The sequence below is a fragment of the Lynx rufus genome, unplaced genomic scaffold (genome assembly GCF_022079265.1).
Source record: "Lynx rufus isolate CCGP_SWC_20201006 ecotype Redwood Valley unplaced genomic scaffold, mLynRuf1.p SCAF_2, whole genome shotgun sequence".
In the NCBI taxonomy this organism is placed as follows: Eukaryota; Metazoa; Chordata; class Mammalia; order Carnivora; family Felidae; genus Lynx; species Lynx rufus.
In genome coordinates, this window is record NW_025814834.1 from 71,068,954 (window position 1) to 71,094,783 (window position 25,830).

Here is a 25,830-nt window from a genome sequence, read left to right on the forward strand (position 1 = left end):
TGACAGGTGCTCTTTTTCATGGCCAGTATCTATTCTGTAAAAATTAAAATAGGTGTTGAAAATATACTCCAAGCTATCAACTAAATGTATCACGGCAGATGTAAACTTTGGGACACAGGCAAGCAGCTGCAAAAGAGCTCAATGGCTCTATGTCTCCCCTCAGGACAGCAAAGAACTGGCCCCTGCAGCCCCTCACTCATCACCATGCTCAAAGCACACAGGACATTTAGGTGAGTTTACTGGTAGCTTTGACCTTTTATTTATTTTTTATTATTTATTTATTTATTTATTTATTATTTATTTTTTACGTCAGACGGGTAATGTGCCAACGTCATAACAAGGTTTTTTGTTTTTTGTTTTTAATATTTTTAACGTTTATTTATTTTTGAGAGAGAGACAGAGCATGAATGGGGGAGGGTCAGAGAGAGAGTGAGACACAGAATCCGAAACAGGCTTCAGGCTCTGAGCTGTCAGCACAGAGCCTGACGTGGGGCTCGAACTCACGGACTGCGAGATCATGACCTGAGCCGAAGTCGGCCGCTTAACCGACTGAGCCACCCAGGCGCCCCCATAACAAGGTTTAAGGGTGGCACATGTCACACAATGGTGTGAACACCCAATCACGCTTATGAACTACAAAAGGATATAGCTTTGACCTTTTAAAATATGTATTATAAAACTTAAAAAAACAAAAGTCTCCTTTTAATGAAAGCCTTATACAGCACATCCTCCCCGCAATATATGAATGAGATTAAAACTAGGGGTCATCTGGTTGAAAAGAGGCAGCATTGACAGATGAATGGATAAAGAAGGTGTGGTGTGTGTGTGTGTGTGTATATATATATATATACATGTCTTTAATATGTCCAATATATATATATATATATATATATATATACACACACACACACACACACACACACACACATATACATACACAATGAATGGAATATTACTTGGCAATCAAAAAGAATGAAACCTTGCCATTTGCAACTATGTGGATGGAACCAGAGTATATTATGCTAAGCGAAATTAGTCAGGGAAAGACAAGTATCATATGACTTCACTCACATGTGGAATTTAAGATACAAAAGAGATGAACATAAGGGAAGGGAAGCAAAAATAATATACAAACAAGGAGGGGGACAAAACATAAGAGACTCGAATATAGAGAACAAACTGAGGGCTGCTGGAGGGGTTGTGGGTGGGAGGATAGGTAAGGGGTAAGGGGGGATGGGTAAATAGGGCATTAAGGAAGACACTTATTGGGATGAGCACTGGGTGTTATATATAAGGGATTCCATACTGGAATCTACTCCTGAAATCATTATTGCATTATATGCTAACTAACTAGGATGTAAATTAAAAAAATCAAACAAATAAATAAAAGTAAAAAATAATTTAAAAAAAATGAAAGAGGGGGCACTATGAACGGCCCAATTTATCCCACTTCTCATCCACCTCATGTACTACAGGTGAATACCCTTCTAAGGTACCTTTGTGCGAAACAGTTTCAACCAGTTAAGAAACGTCTTGTTTACTACTGATTACTCGTCACATTTGGACCAGAGAGTCACATGGGAATCAAAATGTATTGGCTATCAATAGTACTTACTGCTCTTAAAAATTATGGTAAGTCTCTCTCAGAGAGAAATACAAGAAACTAATTTGGAAGATGACTAATTGTAATAGTAAAGAAAGAAAAAAGCAGTTCTGATTATAATTTCAAAAAGCAATAGGCAGACTTAAATATTTGGCATTAGGTGAAATAATCCTAAAATAGTAGAAACAAAAGAATGTTATAACCAAGATGTGAGGTAATTGTTAAGGTAATCAAATTTAAAATTGCCTAGTATAAAAAGGGTAAGAATGTAGCTGTAGATATCTGAAAACACTACAGCATTTCCCTTTTTAATTTTTTTTTAAGTTTATTTATTTATTTTGAGAGACAGAGAGAGCAAGCAGAGGAGGGGCCAAGAGAGAGAGAGAGAGAGAGAAAGGGAGAGAGGGAGAGAGAGGGAGAGAGAGGGGGAGAGAAGGGGAGAGAGGGGGAGGGAGGGAGAGAGGGAGAGAGGGAGAGAGGGAGAGAGGGAGAGAGGGAGAGAGAGAGAGAGAGAGAGAGAGAGAGAGAGAGAGAATCCCAAGCAAGCTCCACACTGCTTGAAGTGTGTGAAGCATGAAGCCTGATGCGGGGCCTGAAAGCGTGAGCTGTGAGATCATGACCTGAGCCAAAACCAAGAGTTGGATGCTCAATCGACTGAGCCACCCAGGCACACCTCGAATAACCAGGCGCCCAGGTTATTTTATTAGAAAAGATACATTAATCAGAAACATCACAGAATGAGGAGAAAGATTTTTATAGTAACTCATACAACCAAACATAAACGTTTATTTCCTACTTATTCTCTATTTTAGCACCTACCAATAAGGTAAATGTCTTTAATATGTCCAATAAAATATTCCTTTATGTTCCTGAAATTCATTTGGAATGAAAAAATATTCGAACACATCAAATTCAAACATACTAGGTAATAGTTTAAATGGCTTTCTAAGATAAAAATTTTAACTTACCTTCTGTTCCAGTTCATTTTTTCGGTAGTTAATAGTAATGGAGTAGTAGTGTCTGTTTAGTCCGTGAATTAACGCCTATATATATAAATTATTAGAAAAGGACAAATTAATATTTTGCATGTAAAAGTTCAAAACTGCTGACATATCCTGTAAATAGTATCTTTACCATCTTCTAAAAAAAGTCTTTTAACCTAAATAAATGAAAATGTATTTTTTTTTCAGCTATAAGTTTAGAAGGTTTAGAAGTACAGGTCACACATTCTTCAAAATATCATACACAGCAGCACAAATTCAACAGTTTCAGTAGCCTTGCTCAGAGTCAGAGACAGGGTCTGACCTCACTGTAATTTGTTACAAACTAACTATTCATAATCTATAAATAATACTTAATTTGTTAAGTCTGATTTTATGATATCTAGGGGCTCTTTGTTATTTCAAAAGAAAAGCCTAAAATTTAGTCATAATAATACACTTATCTTTTCACACACAACATTAATCTGGGGTTTCCCTGTTTCTTGATTCAGTTCTACAGAGTCATATATAGAGTCAAATAATTGTGTCTACACATGTCTCCAAATTAACAAAGTCCATTTCTTACCTCATGATCTTAACCAGTGAGAGCAATCTCACTAACCAGAATTTTTTCCACTGCACTTGTCTTCTAAGACAAACAGGAAGGTCATAATAAAAATGTAATCTAATGACATGGCTTTATTAAGAAACAATGAAATCTGTCTGTGATGAAATCCACGTGCAACTGCTCAAATAATGGAACGCTAGCAACAGACATTCAAATGGGGTTCAGAATGGTACTCTGGGAGACTCTCTATCTGCCTAGTAAGACATTAAAGTACAGAAATACACCTTGGATTTATGTTCAACAAGTATAAAAACTCAAATATAAAGCTAAAGCTGACCAAAACCACCACCACACTCTCTAATTGTTGGAATTTTACAGTTAAGGTCTTAAGGTATTGAGGTAGAGGAGGAAGGGGTAGAAAGGAAACATTTAATGAATACTCAGCCTCTGTCTTGCACATTAAGTCTTCTAATCTTCACAACAACCCAGTAAGGTAGACTGGTTCTATTTGTATTTTGACAGATGAAGAAAATATAACACAATTCTTAATCTGTACCAGTTTTATATCAAGGCAAAGATGGGATTTGAACCTGAGTACTTCTGGCTCCAAAGCCCATGTTTTTTCTACCATACTATGCCACAACATATCTTAGGAAATTCTTGGATTCATAAGTCTTTACACTTTAAAGGACCAGGATAAAAACAAAGCATAGCCAGTCTTATTTTAAAACTTTTCTACTAGCAAAAATCATTCCACCAAGTACTAAAACATTTTAATATGTACTATAACAATCCATTCTTATCCTAACATCTGCTATAATAAAATGGTTGATGTGCAAAATTAAAGTACTAAATGTATCTATTAAATCCTTATTCATCTCAATAATCATCAGTAGTGAGTCAAATTTCAGTGCTCACAAATGCTGTGCTATGCAGATCAAAAAGTGGAATTAGGGGCGCCTGGGTGGCTCAGTCGGTTAAGCCTCCGACTTCAGGTCAGGTCATGATCTCGCGGTCTGTGAGTTCGAGCCCCGCATCGGGCTCTGTGCTGACCGCTCAGAGCCTGGAACCTGTTTCGGATTCTGTGTCTCCCTCTCTCTCTGACCCTCCCCCGTTCATGCTCTGTCTCTCTGTGTCTCAAAAATATATAAACGTTAAAAAAAAATTAAAAAAAAAAAGTAGAATTAATCAGGGCCTCCCTTAATATGTACTAGTATTTATGTAAATTAGGAAGTGTATCCTCTGGGTAGAAGAATCAGAAAAAGGTACTAGTCCTTCCCGTGGATAAAGCCCAAGTGGAGAGTGGAACTTAACACTAGATTTCAGTTGCCAATTGTCCCCTCATTGAAGTGCCTTTGTACAATGCCCTAACTACATACTTCTACATAGCAGCCATAAAGCTAGTAACACCTATAGCCAATAAACGCAAAAATCAGCCAGTGTGCCCACAGTCTACATTTTGGAGGGTAATTATACTGCTAAAATATACAGTTTGGGATTTGAAGGCACTACCTACTTTTCACTTAACATTATTTAGGTAAAAGAGGTAAAACTAATATAGCATGAAAGAGTAGTAGTTATCATAATAAAAAATATTTAAGCTTAAATAAAATGATATCCCCAAGCAGTCTTCCAGTTTCACTTACTCACTGCGTAAGTGAGCACTGTGTAACACCAGCACATTCCAAATCACAATAATTTGGCCAGGTACAGTCCTCCTTCCACATAAGTCCCCCAAACTCAGCCTCAGTGAATATTAAATTCTCTCAAATTAACCAATTTAGGGGCGCCTGGGTGGGTCAGTCAGTTAAGCGTCTGACTTCAGCTCAGGTCACGATCTCGCGGTCCGTGAGTTCAAGCCCTGCGTTGGGCTCTGGGCTGATGGCTCAGAGCCTGGAGCCTGCTTCCGATTCTGTGTCTCCCTCTCTCTCTGCCCCTCCCCCGTTCATGCTCTGTCTCTCTCCGTCTCAAAAATAAATAAACATTAAAAAAAAAAATTAACCAATTTAGTTGACAAGTTGAGGCAGCATATACCAAACATAAGATTAGTTTTATCAAGAGGGAGAACTAACCATTTGGAAGGGTCAAATTACAAATTAAACAGAATATACAAAAAAGGCCACAGTATGTCAGAGAGATAAAGAAGAAAGTTATACAGCTAGGAAAGTTCCTGAAACATCACTACATAACTTTTTGATTTACACTTAACAAACATATGATGGACTTAGGAAAATTTAGGAAAATCTTCATTAAAACAGGGTTCATTCCCAAAGCTCATTCATTAATTGGCTACTTAAAATCCGCAACAGTTTCGGGGCATCTGGGTGGCTCAGTCGGTTGAACATCCGACTTCAGCTCAGGTCATGATCTCATGGTTTGTGAGTATGAGCCCCACATCGGGCTCTGTGCTGGCAGCTCAGAGCCTGGAGTCTGCTTCCGATTCTGTGTCTCCCTCTCTCGCTGTCCCTCTCCCCCTCATGCTCTCTTTCTCTCAAAAATAAATAAACATTAAAAAATTTTTTTCTTTTAAATCCGTAGCAGTTTCTCAGAGAAGCACTGTTATAAAAGTCTGATTCTATTCTATAATATTGTATACTATGGGCTAAATAAGCTTTCAGTGGCTGGCCTGGGAAACCAGCCACCTTTTACAACACTGTTTCTATGATAGTATATTTTGGATTTACTAACAGCATTTAGCTTATTTATGTGCTTCCTGTATATCCTGATCCTGGTTTTCTATGCTCAAATCCTGTAACCTTTCAAGAAGAAAATTCTGCCTAGGTTGGTACTCATTATCAGAGTAAGGTGCTATCTGTTCTAGATTAAGAATGGTTTGGAGGACCATAGACAAAGGGGAGTTTTGATATATGTTGATTAACTTCCAGGTTACTTCTATGCTGTTTTAGTTCATCTTTAGAGTAGAGCTTCATAGGGGCGCCTGGGTGGCGCAGTCGGTTAAGCCTCCGACTTCAGCCAGGTCACGATCTCGCGGTCCGTGAGTTCGAGCCCCGCATCAGGCTCTGGGCTGATGGCTCAGAGCCTGGAGCCTGTTTCCGATTCTGTGTCTCCCTCTCTCTCTGCCCCTCCCCCGTTCATGCTCTGTCTCTCTCTGTCCCAAAAATAAATAAACGTGGAAAAAAAAAAATTTAGAGTAGAGCTTCATAATTTTATTGGCATGACAAATTCAAAACAAGTATACAAGTAATCATTACAGTGAAATAAACTTCAAAATCAATCACCATTTGAGTTATTCAAATATTTATTCAAATTCTGCTAACTACCTTTTTGTACCTTTTAAATTTTGAACTGTATAAATACATTATCTGTGCTAAAATTCATTATGTAATTAAATTCCAAGTGCAGTATGAAGAACCAGGAGCACAGGTTATAAATATCAGTTCCTACGTAAATTCACTATGAAACCTGGGCAAATTTTGAACTTTCTGGGCCTCAATGGTTCCTTCCAGGGCAATAGTTTTATAACTCCTCAAAAAAAAAAAAAAAAAAGTTTTTCAAACAGCTTAAAACTCTGTTAGACAATGCAACTGTATTCAGGGCTACACTTAGAGGCTCACGGTCCTTGCACAATGCATCTGTGCACCAAAAGTTATCAAATTCCCATGCAGTTCACAACCCAAGCTTCACTTATACTATGGATCTCAAAGATTTGAAATGCTCTTAACAGTTTAAGTGGAATATAGTTTAAAATTTTTAGTTACTAAAATAAAATGCTTGTTAACTCTCAATCCTATTACCTTTGACAATAATGGTCAAATATTCCAAGGACAAAATAATACAAACTCTCATATATTAAAACAAAAGTCCATAGGGTGGGCACTATACTTCTGCCTATCAGGATTAAAATGGCTTTCCTTATTTAAAACATGGATGTTAACATAAACTTTGTCTATTAGCTTTGTTTTATGGTACCTATTTCAACCCTGTTTTAGTGTTTTAAAAATAATGTTTTCTTTAAGTAATAAACGTTTCACAGTAGTAAGTCTAGGAACCACGGAAAAGGAAAAACAGGAAAAAAATTCCATAATGCCACCACCAAAAGTAATCAATGCTAATATCTTGGTATAGATACATAGGCACAGTTTATAAAATATGTATTTGCTAAGAGAACCTTTATATCCTATTTTATAACCTTTTTCTTAACATATTTTGAATTTTCCTCAAATTATTAAACAGTAATCTATAAAATAATCATAATTGTCCCCACTACTGTAAGTATAACAGAAAAAAAATCAATGTTAGAGAAGCATTAGTAACCACCAGCATAAGTGGTTTCTATCCCCAGTTACAAAGAAGTTGGTTTAGGAGGAAGGCCCCTCTTAACACGAACTAATTTTCCTTCAAAATAAAAGCCTTTTGGAAAGGCTCCTGATCCCCAAGTCAAAGATTCTGCTAACATATATTAAAAGTCCATTATAAATATTACCATTCATTTCAGATTCTTCTGGGTTGCTTTCTTTCTAGCTTGTCTTAGAAAACTAAGAAATAGTTTTGTCTATGGCCATACCACCCTGAACACGCCCGATCTCGTCTGAGCTCGGAAGCTAAGCAGAGTTGGGCCTGGTTAGTACTTGGATGGGAGAAATAGTTTTAAGGTGTGGCTTTGTTCTGTCACTTGTTGGCTTAATCCCATTTGAGTGTTTTAGTACTGAAATTGTCTTAAAACTATAAAGCACTCAGATAGATGACATTCTGATGGGCGCTATTTAAATGTGAAATAAATATATTTACAGATTTTAATTACAAGGCAAAACAAACTAAAATGAAAGGAAAAACAATGATGTTGTAGCTATTATATACACAGGTCTTTCTAACTTGGGTTTGGAACTTGCTTTATTTATAAGGTCTACCTTAAATGACAGACGGTAGGGTAGCACCGAAAAATAAAAACTGGACTGCTGTAGAAAAAAACAGATTTTAATATTGATTTTACTCAATTTATAAAGTTAAAAAGCAGTGTTTACATTTAAGACATGAAATTGGCAACAGGTGGCTGTTGACTTGCAATTAGTAAAAACTTCTGGCAGAAATATACCATGTAGTAATCACAATGATCTTGGATTGTGAGATGCTACTTAACCTTTTGCAAAAAAATAATGAAGCAGTATGATACTATGGGGGTTTATAAGAAAGGTCATTATCACAGGCTAAACAGGTCCAATAATATATTCTCCTGGAACATACAAGCATGGGCTTGTCTGTACCCAATCAAAAACACTGGTAGTTTATTTCATACTCATTAAACTCTGCAGTTTTCCCTGACTTGTAAAAAAATTTTATGCAAAAGCAACACACCTCAATTCTTTGAAACAAAACATTTCACTTCGGAAAATTTCAGATGAGCGACTGCTACAAAAGTAAGCATCTAAAGGTATAAAGTTATCAGAGTGTAACCCAGGCTTAACCATGGTTAACTATCAAAGCCACAACTCCCCAAAGACAATCATATGACAGAGCAAGGTTTCAGAAGGCAAGAAGTAATAGCTACTATAATGTCTTTGTCCTATGTGTTCTATTAAACCAAACTGGTATTTCTGTCCATTTAATTAATCTTCAGAGAAGCAATTAACTATATAGACACAGTTTGTGGTGCATTTAAAAACACATTTAAAATAATCTTTGCAAACAATAAAGATTTGTGTAAAAACAATGAGACACGTGAATGATACACAGAAAACATTAATCACTCAGGAGGATATTAAATGCCCACATAACTGTGAGAACGACGGTTGACATTATTAGAATAAGACATAAATGAATCAAAAGTAATACACAGATGTTTTGTAGAATTTGTTTTAAATGTGGAGAGTAAACAAAGAAAAGGTAGAAAACTTTAAGTACCATTTAGGAATTCTGTCTCAAGGTGTATCAATTTTCCCATTTTTAATGCTATGAGAAATGTCTACTAACCAATCAATAGTGATACCTAATGCACTCTACCTGAAACTTGTGTTGGTCCTTGACTACAATGTTAACCATGCAAAGCCATAAGGTACTCTCAAGATAAAGGCTCCCCTGTGCTCCCAAAAAGGGTATCCTCAAACTATGTTAGGAAAGTTTAAAGACTCCACAAAAAACGGACTCATAAATGAGCAAATCTAACTCTTGCAACAGAATTTCCATAATCATCTTCTCAAGCACAAGAAAAACTAATTGCAAACAAATTAAAATGCTAAGTATCAGATTTTAATATGACCATTTATAATAGGCTTTTGAAATGTAAAACAGAGTTTTAACACATTATCAAATACAGGCATTACCTGGATGGATGGCTTGTTTAAATGACCCAGATTTGAGGTTGTTTGTCTTGGTTCATGTCCTAAGACCATCATATTAGCATTGATCAATCTGAAGGCATCGATAACAACCTGTAAAAATAAGGTGTCCGGTCAATTCTTTTTTAAAAAGCAAGTGATGATGCCAAGCAACAGTGGACAAGGCATGATCAACTTGCATCTGTTTCTGGCCTATTTCCAGAAAATCATTTAATTATAATATTAATAAAAAAGAACCTCCTGCTGACTGTGCCATCAGCACACCACCCTCTATCTTGTAATGTAAGGTGACACCAATTATTGCAATTTTCATGAAGCAGTAAAGAAAAACATTAACTTTGCATCTTTAGTATTGAAATACATCATTACTAAACTTACACAACCAAACAGCCTTCATTGGTGTGCATGTTTGTCACCTAAATTTTACCTAATCAAAATGAATGACAAAGAGAAACTAAAACTGAAAGTGAGCACAAGCTAAGGGACCACATGTAAAGCCCAGCCCTGTCACATCAATTATACTACCACAGTACTTGAAATGACAACAAAATTACAGCCAGCAAGGCACTTGCTCCACGTATTCTCTTCTAGTCAGATACCTTTTACTTCTTGTGACTATAAAAGACTTTATACCTTGTCTGATGGCCTTAAATATCCAAGCCACTGTCAAGAATACGAGGCAAATACGAAAAAACCAAGGTCATCTGTGCTTTAAGCCAGGAACATGGTATAGAATGATATGGCCCTAAGTTCATAGTACAGAAATAACAGTAGGTATCATCTTTTTCTAAGTGTATTCAATATTTCCATAAAAAAAGAGTACATAGTCTTACATGATACAGTATTATCTGTTCTTTTATATTAAGAAATTTAACAACCATCACATAGTATCCTAACATTTTTTTTTTCTGTTCATTGTCATGGATTTGATAGAACTCGTTTAAGTTTTATGTAAAGCACTGGGACTTAAGACAGATACTTCTTTCTGGGAATTTAAATCAATTACCTAGATAATAAACTCAATACTGCCGTCACATAAAAAAAATTTTAAGCAAGATAATGTATTTTTCTATATTTGCCTTAAAGGTGCTTTAACTGAGATTTATTAATGTTATAAAAGCAGCCATCAACTAGACTGTTTCCCATCTGTATTAGTTTGAGTATAGTTGAGTAAGTTTAGTTGAGTAAGAGGTAGAAAATAAAATTTATTTTTAAGTTAAGCCACATGAAATCTAATCACATCTGAAAAAATCTGTTCAGAGTTATGTATGCATGCTGTACACTAAAGAACAAAATCTAAAGAAAGAAAAAGAAAATCACCCTTTCTAAAAGGCTACCATGAAGGGTCAACAAACAGTATCAAAGAATACAAACTTAGACTGAAGCATTACAAGAAGTATCCACTCCAGCAGGCCAAAAAAAAAAAAAAAAAAAAAAATCAACTTTGAATTTTGCTTTTATTTCTAACAGTCTGAATTTCCCCAAAGAGTCCTCCTGCCTCAAAATAAAACCAAGTATCCCCAGAACATACATGATTTAATAGTTTTGGAAACTTTTTTCTTTCCTCTACAATAACTGAAATTCAGACTCAACTTTCACATTTATATATAAATGAATATGGCCTAGGTTTATACCTCCTGCTTATACTTAAAATTTTTTAATCATTTATTTTCATATAGCAATAATAAAAATAGGTACTAATATCAGGCATGCTTTAGTAAAACATCACAAATAATTTCAATCACTTGTTTGAAAAACAAAGAAGTAAAATTTTCTACTAAAAAACACATAAGATAAAATTAAAATGTAAGCAAAAGGAGAAAAATGACCATTTTAATAGACAGATGTACTTAAATAAATGCAGGATTAAGAACTTCCACCATTTAAGTGTTGTGGTAAACTTAAGAGCAAAGCATCATCTTGGCCCAACTGTTCTTAGAAACCTTTGATTCCATTTTAAAATTTTAGTAAAATCATTTGTAGGAAAAAAACAATCCTACAGAACTATGAAAATTCCATCATATATCACAATAAAATGTCTATGTATTTTTTTTATACTGAACACTTTTAAACAAACAGCAGGCAGCTATTTTACATGCAAAAATCTCTGTAATATTTCTCTGGAATATTATAAGCAGGTGTGAAACTTCATAAAAAGGAAATGAAAATACCAGCTAAGTAGGTATTATGATCAGTTAGAAACAAATCTAAAATAGAAAAAATTAAATTATATTAAATAAAACATTTTAAAGGTGATACACTGCTCAACTAATAAATGATGGCCTGTGTGAAATTGCATGCTTAGATTGACAATTCCTGAACAGCAATATGATAGCCAATAGAAAATAATACTTTAACTACACCAAGATTAAAGGAATTTGCTGCCATCGCTATAGCAACTGTCTTAAGGAAACTAACATGTTCAACAACCTGCAGACCAAAATTAGATTTAGTACGCAATAAAAATATAAATATGGCAATATAGTCTACATTTTAATTTCTGTACAATTTTATAATTGCCTTCTGCGCTGTGAAAATAAGTGGGTTTCTCCTTTAGAGCAACCTATCAAAATAGACTCATTAATGTCCAGTGCACTAATGAGCAATGGGTGAAGAAGGTGTTAATTATGCCACAGTAAGATTCAAGAAAAAGCCCTGGTGAGCACTTGGAGGTGTGTATAAGCTGAAGGCATTTCTCCATGTTTATGTATTTACAGCATGATGCAACACAATGACAGCAAAGTGGTCACTCCATGGATAAGAACGGTATCTTAGATACAATATACTGCACAAAGAACCCCCAAAGATTAATTAAGGTTTGGGGGAGGGGACAAGGGAAAGAATCCATTTTTGGAGCTATATGAATTTTCTAAACAGTTTGTTTTAAAATATACATACATTAAACCAGTTCAGTTTATATCTTATAAATCCAAATAGTAATTTAGCCAAAACTCTTTGCATAAAAACTACCTCATTAATATGTACTAACAAAAACTTTCAAACTAAACTATAAAGAATATTTTCAGGAATATGATGCTAGACTTTTATAATTCCTTCCCATGCTGAAATCCTATATACCACATTGAATCTATCCACCAGCCTGACCATTTAATTTTTTCTGGTACAAGTGCCTTGAGACTTTTCAGAGGTCACTGCAACAGTAGACAGCTTATAACAAAACCATTAGCAGTTTGGCTAGCTTAGGGAAACCTCTTACTTTCCTTTTTTGTTTATTATCACTGCATGAATCTGCAGCATATGATAGTTTATAATTTCTCAGGCTTGTTAAATTCATGTTAAAGGTCTGTTTTCTTGTTGAATAAATTTTGTTCATATAATGCTGCCTATTTCATACACTCAGTCTTTAATAGCACCTTTGGTCTATGCGCAACTCACAGATCAAAACAGAGGACTAAAATAGGGGTTGATGATGCTATTTACATGTGTGATTCCTGCTGTCTTCTTGTTAGTAGCTTTAATATAATAGAAGACCTTGTCTGTTTTGTAATTAACACATCTTTACTGGAGAGATATTTGGAAGTGATTGCTGTGAATATACTGGTTAGTAAAATAAACACAATCACACACCACTTTCTGTTATCAGACAAATTTGTGAATTGTACACATTATACTCCAGATCAACAAACTGTGATATAACAGCCAAGTAGAAGACACATATTTATATAACCCTTTATTTTTCTGAAAATATGTATTCACTCTGACCTTGCAAATATAATTAGCTTGTGGGATGTGCAGATTTCAGTACCATGGTTGCTTTACTAATTGCAACTCTTGGAAATAGATACTAAATATTTGGAAGCTGCCAATACAAAATAAAAACTGCATCTTTTTTGTACATCTGTCTTAGCTTATAAAAGCAAAATAGTTTTAAAAACAATACTGTGTTCCATATTTATTCCAAGCACACCCAAGGGTCAAGGACCTATCATTTCATTTTAATAACGAATCTGGTTTAGGACTCAAAACTGTAATTATTTCCAAATTCAGCTTAATCCATAATTTTTTGGCTTCTTTCATAAGTATAGTACAGTTTATCCAATATGCTATTTATTTTCAAATTCATATTTTCATATCAACTGCTAGGTCACTGAGAGACTAAATTTCTAAAGCATCAACCTATGTAAACCCAATGTTTACTTTCAAAGGAGGCTCTCTTCTTAAGCAAAGCTCTTAAAATTAGTTTAATACAAAGGTTTCTGAAAGAAAAATGCATAAGCACTTTTGGCAGTAGTTACTAGAATTATAATCTCTACGTCTCCGTGTCTCTCTTATAACAGTAGCTGCCTTTGGCATTTCCAATTGCATTTATATTGAAGTCAATGACTATGGAAAGTGTTTACATAAAAATAAACAGAAGCAGATTTTTTTTAAGGCTTGAAAGAAAACTTTTAAGACCTCAAAATCAATGTCAAATGTCAAAAAAAAGAAAAAAGGTTGTAATTCAGTTACCAATTACATTACATACTTAAAAGTACATACACCTACTATCGTATCTAATGACTATAAAAATGCTAGTGTAGCAGCACTCCATATCAAATACTCTTTATCACCTAGAAATGACCTGTTATCAACTGCTTAGGTTGTCTCTAGATTCTTTAAAAATTAAGGGTGCATGTGACCTGGGAGTACTGCTGGGGTTTGTGACCCTTGCGTTACTTCTGCTGCCATGCACTGCCAGACATCTATAAGAGAAAAACAATCTTCTGTCTCTTGTAAGCCCACAGCATAAAAAATTCAAAGAAATCTTACTTTTTATGCCATTTCCAATGAAAAGCACTAAGAACTAAAACTGACTCATGCCAAATGCATATCACTGAATTGCTGTGATTTCTTAGTCTCAAGTTTGCAACACGGAAATTATTTATAAAATGTCAATTTTAGCTCTGGAAAAGAAATTCCTATGTGTATGTACATTTTCTTTCTTCATCCTTGGAGAACTGCTTACTGTAGCTAGAGATCTGTAGTACAACTTCAATATACTGGGAGAAAAGGGGGATGGGGTGGAACTAGCATAATGTATTTTTTTTGACAAGTGAAGACATGCATCAAAAAATGCAAACAGTAAGTTCAGCAGGATTTTTTCTGGTATGCACGTAGTCGGTCTGGTATAGGTACCTAAACGCTTGAGACACAGGAGTCAGAATCCTGCCTAAGTTACAAGTGTGGTTCTTCAGTGGCTAGCTCAGCAATCCAGGGTAAGTTATTTACGCTCTCAATGTCTCCATTTCCTCATGAACGACACCTCACAGAGTTGGTGATAAGATTAAATAAAACGTATGTATACTTGCCACTGTAGTTCTTAGTGTTATTAACTGTGGCAGTCACATTGTAGCCAGCTCAGACCTCCTTTCAGACAGAACCTGCTTCAGAGAGCATCGCTGACTCACCACCTCCACATGCTACACCTTTGGATCTTCTGGGAGTTCACCCTAAGTCATGTTTTCCTTGGGCTACTCCCAGCCAATGAATGAGTACCGTGGGGGTACTAGAACCTAGGATTACTCTAAAGGCAATTTTGTCTCAAGGACTCCCCATCAGTCTGGCTGAAACTTTCTCAGAAACATGTTGTAGTCTGGTATTTTTCCTACCCAATTCTACCTTTCCTTTTTCCTTCTACAGGGTCAGACCTGTACTGCTGTCTGAAGGGTCTCCCCTTTATCCATCACAGGTGCTTACCATAATAAATCTCTTGCACAACTAATCCCATTTTGGTACCTGCTTCTTGGAACACCCAAACTGACCTGGTAAACAAGGTAGAATACTGCTACTACAACAGTGTTAAAGTTAGAAAAAAGCTACTCCAAAACCAAATCAGAATTATAAATTTGGCATCCGCAGGCACTTGACATATGAAAACATCAACAGAAAATGAGGGAGAAATATTGAAAAAAAAATTGAATGTTTATTATTTATTTTTGAGAGAGAGAGAGGGAGGGAGGGAAGGAGAGAAAATCTGAAGCAGACTCCAGGCTCTGAGCTGTCAGCACAGAGCCCGATGCAGGGTTCGACCTCATGAACCACAAGATTCATAATCTGAGCCGCAGTCGGATGCTTCACCAACTAAGCCACCCAGGTACCCCAAGGGAGAAACATTTAAAGACTTCTAAGACTTCTATTTCCTTAGGAAAATTCCTAATTAAAGTTTTTTAAAAAGTATACAGTTATGCTAAATATTATTATCTCTTTTTAAAAATGACAATATGCCTGGAATCTTGACACTCCGGTGTAACAGATATTTCTAGATTGTGACAAATAAACACTAAACTTAAAGACTGAACTTCTCAGAGGACTATTAATGATACAAGAGACTATCATCTCTGGGTCACTGGTCTGATATCAACTCAGAGTACCAATTCTATCTGGTGGCTACTCACCCACAGTCTATATTAAATGAACAAGTGACTTCAGATTCCTTTCTGGTATACACAAACTAAAGCAATATAGTTGATATGCTTCTTGACAGTTCCACAAAAAGGAGAGAAAGAAAAGACTTTAGAGACTAAAGGCTGAAGCTCAATCATGTTAACAAGACGGTAGGGTAGGTGGATACGAGGAATAAAGGACTTACATACATTTCTTGTGCTGTAATATCACCTTCAAAGAAAAATGCAAACATATCCTTCAAACTGCCATCTCTCAATAGGAAAGGTCATTTTTGTAAGAAAAATATGTAATGGTTAATACTTTGTTGTGTATCATTTTCGTATTTTTATTGAGCTTATTAATCAAATACTGTATAGAAATTATCTTGTTTAAATCTCTCAACAACCAAGAGGTAAGTATTAATATTCTCAATTTATGGATGAGAAAATGGAGGCTCAGAGAACTTGGATAAATTAAATGAAGTGACACAACCAGCAAGTGATACCACTATGATCTGTACATACACAACACGCCAAAGTCAGTACTCTTCACCACGAAGCTATTTGATATAACACTTTCTCCTATCACAAAACAAGAAAAGACTACTCTGAGATCAGTTACGACAGCAGCTTTGTGTGCTACTCACCATCAAATAAATATCCATTCCCCAGAAGAGTACCTGGCATACATAATATGGTATAGAATAAACACCTATTAAAACCAAGAGCTCCAAGGAAAGCATTTTATATAAAGTTTTATCATTCATGTTCATTCTTCCTCAAAAAAGGGTCATTATCTATAAATATCTAATCACTATCTTTACAAAATATATACTTCCCACCTCCTATCACTGATCAGTTTTGAAATTCATAAAGTACTCTTCCATGACATACTGAACCAAAAAACCCAAACATCACCAAGTACTGACCTACGTTTGGAATAAAAACTGCATACAGTAAAGCAATTTGGAATGTAAGAAGTGGCACTGGGCATCTATTAATTAGCTTCCTAGTCATCTAAGAATAATCATTCAGGAATCAACTATGACCTACAAAAGTATCTACCCCCAATGATAAGAACATACTAAATCTATTAAAACTAAGTCCCGGGTACAGAAACATCCTCACAATTAACAAGGGCTAATGTCAAATCATTTCAGTATGATCTTAAACAATTACTATATATATGGGTTATGGAAAAGCTTCCCCTACAAAGTTATGATTTCCATTTGCTGGCACAATACTGGAATTAATAACGGGATAGATCTTGTTCTTCTCTATGTCTCCAGTGTATGCCTGGGATACAGTAGTGATCAGGAAGTACCTGTTAAATCAATGACCAAGGATCTTTAGAGTGGGGGAAGAAAAGTATTCAAGAATCAAAAGTCAATAAATAATATTCTTACAGATAATGGAAAGAGTTTTAAAGGTTCTCCTATACCTTTACTGAAACAGCTTAATTTGAAGTGGATTTATATCATCCAAAATGCATAATAAGTACTAAACAATAATAAAGTAGGTCAGAGACTACATTATTAATACAGGAACTATAAACTAAAAGAACTATACTAAGAACTGTTAGTTCTATATAAGATTTATGTTTCTTAGAATTTTAAACATAAAATTGCTTTAACATTCGTAGCTGACAATTTCTGATTATATCAGCTAAATAAATATTGTAAACTATTAAGCTTGTCTATCGGGAATACTGTAGGCACATTAGCACCTATAATTTCTTAGGTAGCCTCACAAATTAAATCTGAGAATTCTATAAAACTTCAAATTGATAATAAGAGTGTAAAACAGGAAGCAAACAAAAGATAATATAGTAACTAAACTTGTTCCAAGAGTTGGATGGGTATGCTCACAGAGCTATATTAGGAGTAGAAATAGAATTTTTATGTGTCCTATTTTCTATTTTTCTCTTGCAATCTGGAAAACTAGATGAAGGTGTGTGTGTGTGTGTGTGTGTGTGTGTGTGTGTGTGTGTGTGTATACAATCTGAGATTAGGACTATCCAGCCCAAAGTGACCCTTATGGGATACCGATAAAAAACAAGCAAACAAACAAACAAACAACTTATGAATAACAGGTATTCTGCGTATCTTTCACTATCTTTAGAAGGCAAATGCATGTTACACATGAACTCTAGCTCTGATTACATTACACAAAGTTCATACTCATCAAGGCTAATATCTATGAACTGGCTCACTGACCTTATCAATCCCACATTTCACTTATTTAATAAATGACTCTGTAACCAATAACATAAAAATTACTAAACCTCATAAAATTAGCCAGTTTTTTGTATGCTAAAAGCCAAAACTGGTAATGGCTGGCTGACGACTGACACATTCATTCTTTGATTTTATTTTATAAACATTTATGAAGAAAATGATTTTTTTTTCCAAGACACTACATAAATTCCCAGATATGAAAACATTTCCCCATTGAAAGAGGCCCCAATCTTGTAGGGAAGATAATACGTAGGCAGATGAACAAAACAATTTTGGGTGCAATACATTAATCACTTGAAAGTTTGACTGCATTTCAAAGGCCAGAATTTTAATGTAATTATTTTTCTCTTCATCAGAATGTCCTAGAGAAATATGTCAGAAAAATAGTAACTGCTCAATAAAAGAATCAGCTGATTAAGTATTCTTAAATTAAGAAATACAAAATACAGGGGAAGTTTCCATTTCTTTTGTAGTCATTGCCTTCATCTTCTTAAAATGAGCAAGTCAGTTAATGTACAGACTTGTTCTTAAAAGATTGTCAGAAATATTCACATTCCATATTTTTAAATATGCTAGTTGTAAATCTCTTTAAAAAGTACCAATTATTTTAACCTTCAGAATATAATGTCACTTACTGCACATCTCCTGTATGGCATGCACACCCTACTCATTACATAGATCATTTCATAATACTATGAGACAGGTACCAAAACCCCTGTTTTATAGATGAGAAAACTGAAGTTCTAGATTCGGCAACTTGCTCAAAGTCATACTACAGAGAGGAGATAAAGAGATAAAAATTGGATTCGAATGCAGGCCTGATCCCAAAGCCCATGCTCTTCATTACTCTATGCCCTGCCTTTATGACAATAAGAAGAAAACGCTAAAACAAAATTATTTTTGAGTAGTTTAAAATCTCCACCATCTTAAAACTTCTAATACAAAATTTCTGGATAAGTAAAATATTTGCCCTCCTTACCCTGAAAAAGACAAAACCTTCTAAATCTCTTGAAAATAAAAGGTAAGCTCTTATGTTCATTCCTTAATTCTTTCCTCTAATATTTGCATTTATTCTTCAAAGTCCTATCTTTTTTATAAAATGCTGACTAAAAACAACATCATCAAAAACTGTTCATTTTACATTCTAACGTATCCGTGAAAAAGCATGAACAAAGAGGCTAGGTATACAATCTGGAATAGAACTGTTTCTACATTCTCCTCCAGAAGGTACAAACTTATCTTTTCTGAGTAATGTGCTATCAAGACTCAGTCCAAGCTTCATTTACTTTGTGCAGCCATACCAATTTCTTTCTAATTTAATTTCCATTTACTATGTTTGCTATGCAAGTACTACTTTATTGCATATTGGCACATACAAGGTTCCAAATAAGTATCTGCTGGATTATTTCTCTCTAGCAACCACCTTAATACTTAGTTACAGAAACAAAGCAGTATCAGTATAATTTGTATTCTACCAGTATGCAACATAGGGTTATCAAGCATATAATTGGCAGAATGTTATCTGGCTCACTAGTGACACTAAATGTATATGACTTATCTTCACAAAAAGACATTTTTTAGAATCATTAGCACACAGGCACATCAGATGTACTTAAGAAATCCCTGCTGATAAACAGGATTACTGATCAGAGTAAACAGAAATTTCTCAAGAAAACCCAGCCAGTGTGAAGATTTATATGGACTAAAGGGTTATGAGGGTTTTTTTTTCTCTTTTACTGTTTTCAAAATAGGAAACAAAACATGGAGATTGTTAACAGCAGGTAACATCTGAACATTTTTACTGATAGGAATTGTGATAAGGAAATAGGTTCTCAAAAGAAGTAATAGTTGCATGGTAGTTTTATGATTTTGTACAGTCATCATTCTTTTTGCCCTAAGGACGCAGTATAATCATGTTACAACTTCGAAATTTGCTGCTGGATCAAGTCCAGTTGTGGGCTATATATTCAAGACAACAAAACTTTAAGCAAGAGGCTGTCACTTTATTACTTGAGAACTGAAGTTTAGAGTATCTGAATATGCGTATTTTACAAATAAACTAAAACAGATTTTTAACTATTTCACTGAGAAGTTTAGAGTGAGACTCACCAGTAATTTCTATAGCTTACTCTCCATTTAAATTATGCATGTTATTAACATTTTCTACCTGTATCATTTTTAAACATTTACAGGATTACATAATATACAGAATACTGTGGATTCTTTATCATATAGTGTATTTTATTATTTACGTAGGTCTCAATGTTTGGCCCTAGGGATGTCGCAAAAGCTGACAGGAACAGGTCTAAATTGTCTTTTTTTTTTTTAATTAACAGAATACTGTATAAGAAAAATCAATTAATAAATAACTACTATAAATAGTATAGGGAACTATTGAGAACTTAGACAAAATGTGTAGCCCCTTACCCTGACTTACACTGAGGGAAGTGATACCTATCCAAATAAGTTAAGAAAGGGTGTGGTAATGACCTCTGGTACTCATTTTCCAATTCTGTGTTACTCTAATTATATAGTTCGTAACTGTCTAATATTAAAGAGCCATTAAAACAGTTTGAGCTCTGAAATTTTATAGACCTGATTTGTATCCTTGTTCTGCTGCTTAATAATGCTATGATTTTGGGGGTGCCTGGGTGGCTCAGTTGGTTAAGTATCTGACTTCAGCTCAGGTCATGAACTCACAGTTCGTGAGTTCGAGCCCTGCGTTAGGCTCTGTGCTAACAGCTCAGAGCTGTGCTGACAGCTATTTTGGATTCTGTATCTCCCTCTCTCTCTCGCTCTCTCTCTATCTCTCTCTCTGCCCCCACCCCCCACTTGCACTCTCTCTCTCTCTCAAAAATAGACATTACAAAATAAAAATTAAAAAATAATGCTATGATTTTGGGTAATCTCTTTGACCCTAATTTTTTTTTTACCTTTTCATTGATAAAATGGATTAATAATACTGCCTGTATCCCCAGAATTACTAAAGAATACATGAGACAAGTTGAAAATTTATCACCACAATACCTGGCACACAGCAATAATTCCATAAATATACAGTCAAGTCACTATAAAAGGAAATCAAACATTATGAATTAATGAGACTACAAAGAATTAGTAATTACCTCATCACTCAAAAACAGATAATATTGGGATTTATGAAAATGAAAATATAAAATATACAGGAAAGAGGTATTAAGTGAACAGAGACTCAATGTGAATAATTTATATATAGATTGTCATTTTAACTCTTGATCTAATCATTGTTTTGCTAAATATTTTGACAGCTTTGATAAATCACATGCAGGGAAGGGGAGAGGGAGAATCCTATGTTACTCTTGTTTTTTTTTAAGTTTATATACGTAAGTTTGGCTTACAGTTTTGAGAAGTCTTGACACTAAAAGAACCATAAATTATAACCAAACTCAGACATCCTACAGATGAAGTTACACTATTGAGAAAGAACTGGATCCTTATTTCAGGTAATATTAACTATACGAATCTATGTTGGGTGCAAGAAGTGATGTGAATCATCGATGACAGATACTTATACTCTATTTTTCAAAAATATTTTTTATGACATGTAAAACTAGACAATGATACATATTTTATAAAGTAATTTTAGATATATTATTTTGAAAAAATAACTACATTTACCATACGACAACAGTCCTGTCATGCAAGTGTTTTAATGAAAGTCATTCTTTTAAAATGAATTATGATTAATCAGAAATAAACAATGCAAATACCAATGTTATATAATACCTAAACTAGGTTTAGAAACTAAAACTGACATCAAGATACTATAAACAAGACAGAACTCTAATTATACTTAAAATTAAGCTTCAATTATCTTTTGTAAATATTGTGGTGGGGGTACTTAACTGGATAACTGTTATATTTCTAAAATAATAATTATTACTTAAATGAGTTAATTGTGAGTTATTAAAAAGGTACCGTATCAGAGAATTAAACTTAGGGAAGTATCATACTGTATTTTAATTCATAAAACTAACAAAATTCAAGGATTTAACTCCTTTTATCTGTATTAGTTAAGTAACAATATAGTTTTAAAAAGAATAAACTGAAATACAGGTATACAGCAAGCATCAGAAGTGATCCTCTTTGAATTATCTACTACATTGGTTTCTATTATTATTGTTTTTGTGGCTAGTTTCCACCTCTGAAAAACTAAATCACATCTAATAGGATCATGATTTAGGGAAGACCTCAATTTTTATTCGTCATAATGATAGGATGTCAGAAAGTGTTCAACTTCAAATTCAAAACAGATAAAAACTCCACGTTTAATAGCCATATTTAGTTTGTTTGAGCTGGTGAGCAGATATAAATGTAATCTGCAATAGTAGCAAATTCCAGGTCTGATAGATAGCAAGCTAATATTTATTTTTAAGTGCTCTAAAAATTATTTCTAAAAGCTGCATAAAAAGGATTCCATAAATGTATTGTGATTTTAACAATTATTCTACACTACAATGGAAGTACATGCTCAAACAAGACACCTCAGCAGTATTTTAAAGCAGTAACCACCTAGCCAATTTCTGTATGTTCTGTAGTTTTTCTAATCCACTCTCCCTGTGGTTGAGCAAAATCGAATTGCCTCTCACATTTGCAGACAGCTCTGTGAAGGTGATAATAGAGCTGCTCCCTGCTGTCATGAGGCAGGAAATAGGAAAATGGCATATGGGGCTAGAAAGAAAGAAATAAAAAAAAGAAAGAAAGAGAGAGAGAACGAAGGGGGGAAAAAAAAGAACTAAACAAGAACAAAAGATTTCAACAAAGAACAACTATAACCCAATATGCTTTGCAAGTTAATCTCTTTTCTGAATCATTTAGCATATTTAATCATTCATCTGCGTCCTCACTCCAAAAATGCGAATGGCTGATACCAAGTCTTTGGGTCAAGTTTTCATTGTCTAAAACATTTGGAACATCCAACTCCAGAATATGTTCTATACAATGTCTGCAAAACAGAGAGTCTTTAACTAGAGACATAAAATGTTGTGCCAACCCCAAATTCACCATTTTAAAATACAGGAAGATAAAACAATGTTTACTAAAATAATAATAAAATGTGCATAGCAGGCTTTTATGTGGTTTAATGTTCTTAAATCTATGAAATAAAATTAAATTTAAAAATAAACATTTATGATTAGACAATTTTAGCTGATTAAAGTAGAAACAAATCTCCAAATAGTTATATTGCTAATTATACCAAGACACATTTTTCGACTTGTACAGTTTTTTGTTTGTGTTTTTAAATACACAGTCAGGGTTTTGTTTTTTTTTTTTCTGTGTGTGTACAAATCCTGCTCTAAACAAAAGAAATTTTAATCTAATGTATCTGTAAACAGAATGTGGCAGTAGGTGCTAATAAAGATAGAATCTACTCTACCTTTCCTTTTACACTCTGAATGGGATCCACAACCACTGCCACAGCTCTCTCCGACAAGGCTTCAAAGCTCTGCTGAGTGTTGATATCCACACCAGAAAGCCAACAACCAAAGCCAGGGTGACTGTGATACCAACCAACAACCATCTCAGGCCTGAAACAAAGAGGGCATTCAGCAGTTCAGAACAGAACAAGTAATACACATGTATGCTATGAAAAGAAACAACACACTAACAGGGTATAAATGAAGAAGAGATGAAAAACACACAGGTGTGAAAAAGCACCATTAGAAACATTGAAATCATACACCATATTATCCAGAAAACATGGAAATGAATAAGCATGACAAAGGAGTGCTATCATTAAGAGATGCACATTAGCAGTGGTAGATACGGCTTTCAGTTTTTCACCTTGTTACCACACTTTCTCTGAGCCAGTTTTTACCCTTTCAGCATTCAAGTAAATATCTACTCTTTAACTCCTTAGCTCTGGGAATAGGATTTTCCAGGCAGAGTACATTGTTAACAATGGACACCAGGATCCACTGTTGTGAAAGGATTAAATATCAATTAAACCAGCAGTAGAACTAGGAACTCAGTCAAAAACCAATTTGCACTGTTCTGCTCAGCTGCTGAGCCTTTTGCTAACATTAATTTTGAAGTTTCTTCCACAGTAGAAGAATTTGAGCAAGAGAATGACAACTATTGAGAGATTTAATCTGGGGAAAAACTTGAAAAATATCTAAATTCTACTTTCTCTGTCTTTAAAAATCATATGCCTAATATAATTAAATAGCCAGAATCTTATTTAGTCCCAACTCTCCAATATATGGAACATACAAGCTCTTTCAATTATAAATGACCAGACAGTAACTCCATATGCTGAACAGGGAAGCTGCAGCCCAAGCTTACTATGTGATGGTTGAGAATTTTAACATGAGGCAGTCTTCTCATTGGCAAATTTCTCTGATTCTAGAAGAAAGAGATACTAGATAGGTAGTACACAGGACTGACAGTGATAATTTACATTAAGTACATGGCTTTTTTTTTCCAGGTATGATAGTCATAAACATCCAGATTTTTGAAACACATTTCTAAAACTACTTCCCATTATTCCTTTATAAAATTAGTTAGAATACTTACCTTCCTGTCTGCTTCAACATATCTAACATTTTGGCTTGGAACACTGGATCAACTGCCTCCACACTGACACCCTGGGTTAGACAAAAAGAAAAATAACTAGCTTTTAGAACTGTGAATAAATACCCAGAAACTTTTTTTTTTTTAACAATCTAAATGAACAAAAGCTACCAAAAAAAAAAAAAAAAAAACCCAAAAACCCCTATGTATATTATTTTGGGATGCCAAAATAATTTTATAGGCGTGGATACTCATAATTGATTCCCATTTATGTCATTCAATTATCAGCCATACTTTAATAAAGCTTCTAAAATTGCCATTTACCAAACTGCTGTTAGCTAATGAGTTAAGTTTTGGGGATCCTTTAAGAGTTTATGGCCATGGCTATGCATGTGCGCGCGCACACACACACACACACACACACACACACACACACACAGAAATACCAAATGACTGAACCAACTATTTTTGGCTAGACCTATCTTGGCAAGCATAGTTCCAAATGCCATCTCTGATACCTGATTAGCATTATATCCCTTCCATCCCATCCAAAGTTCTACAACTATTCAGCTATTATAATAATCAATAACCTAAAGACTTTTTGTTCCTCAGCAATATAAATACTCTGAAGAAGGATAACAGTTTATGAATTTCCCAGAGTTGTTTTTGTTTTGCAGGGTGGGCTGGGAGAGGAGGAAGCTGAGTGAGTGCTTCAGTAAAAACTACTTGGTAGATTAAGTGCTTGGAGGCAAATATATACTTTTGAATACCATCTCAAATATAAAAGCAATCACAAATAATTCTTCATTAGAGACCTAAAACCAAGTCTTTTAAATGCTGCATTGTCTTGCTAGTTCAAAAGATTTTTAGAACATGGAAGAATTAAAGGCAATCATGTCATCTCTCCAGTGATAGATCACTGCCATTATAACTCCTAGGTTATAAGGTTTTCTTCTAACATCAGGAATTTAATCTATCTCAATAAAGCAGTTAATATTTAAGCACTTCCTTCCCACCAGAACAAATGATATTTTGAATCTTTTTTTTTTTTATTTTTTTAACGTTTATTTTTGAGACAGAGAGAGACAGCATGAATGGGGGAGGGTCAGAGAGAGAGTGGGAGACACAGAATCCGAAACAGGCTCCAGGCTCTGAGTTGTCAGCACAGAGCCCGACGCGGGGCTCGAACTCACGGACTGTGAGATCATGACTTG

General features: G+C 34.6%; 1 protein-coding gene and 1 pseudogene across 1 annotated transcript in view; both read right to left on the reverse strand.

Annotated features, from left to right (window-relative positions):
* Positions 1-25,830, reverse strand: part of PSMD14 (proteasome 26S subunit, non-ATPase 14) — a 97,907-nt gene that overhangs the window by 16,363 nt on the left and 55,714 nt on the right. Inside the window, exons 6-9 of the mRNA XM_047084265.1 lie at positions 24,620-24,690; positions 23,481-23,631; positions 9,430-9,537; positions 2,572-2,646 (exon numbers count right to left, since the gene is read on the reverse strand). Coding sequence (XP_046940221.1) covers positions 2,572-2,646; positions 9,430-9,537; positions 23,481-23,631; positions 24,620-24,690 — 405 coding nt within the window. The remainder of the gene's footprint in view (positions 1-2,571; positions 2,647-9,429; positions 9,538-23,480; positions 23,632-24,619; positions 24,691-25,830) is intronic.
* Positions 532-645, reverse strand: LOC124516857 (uncharacterized; annotated as a pseudogene).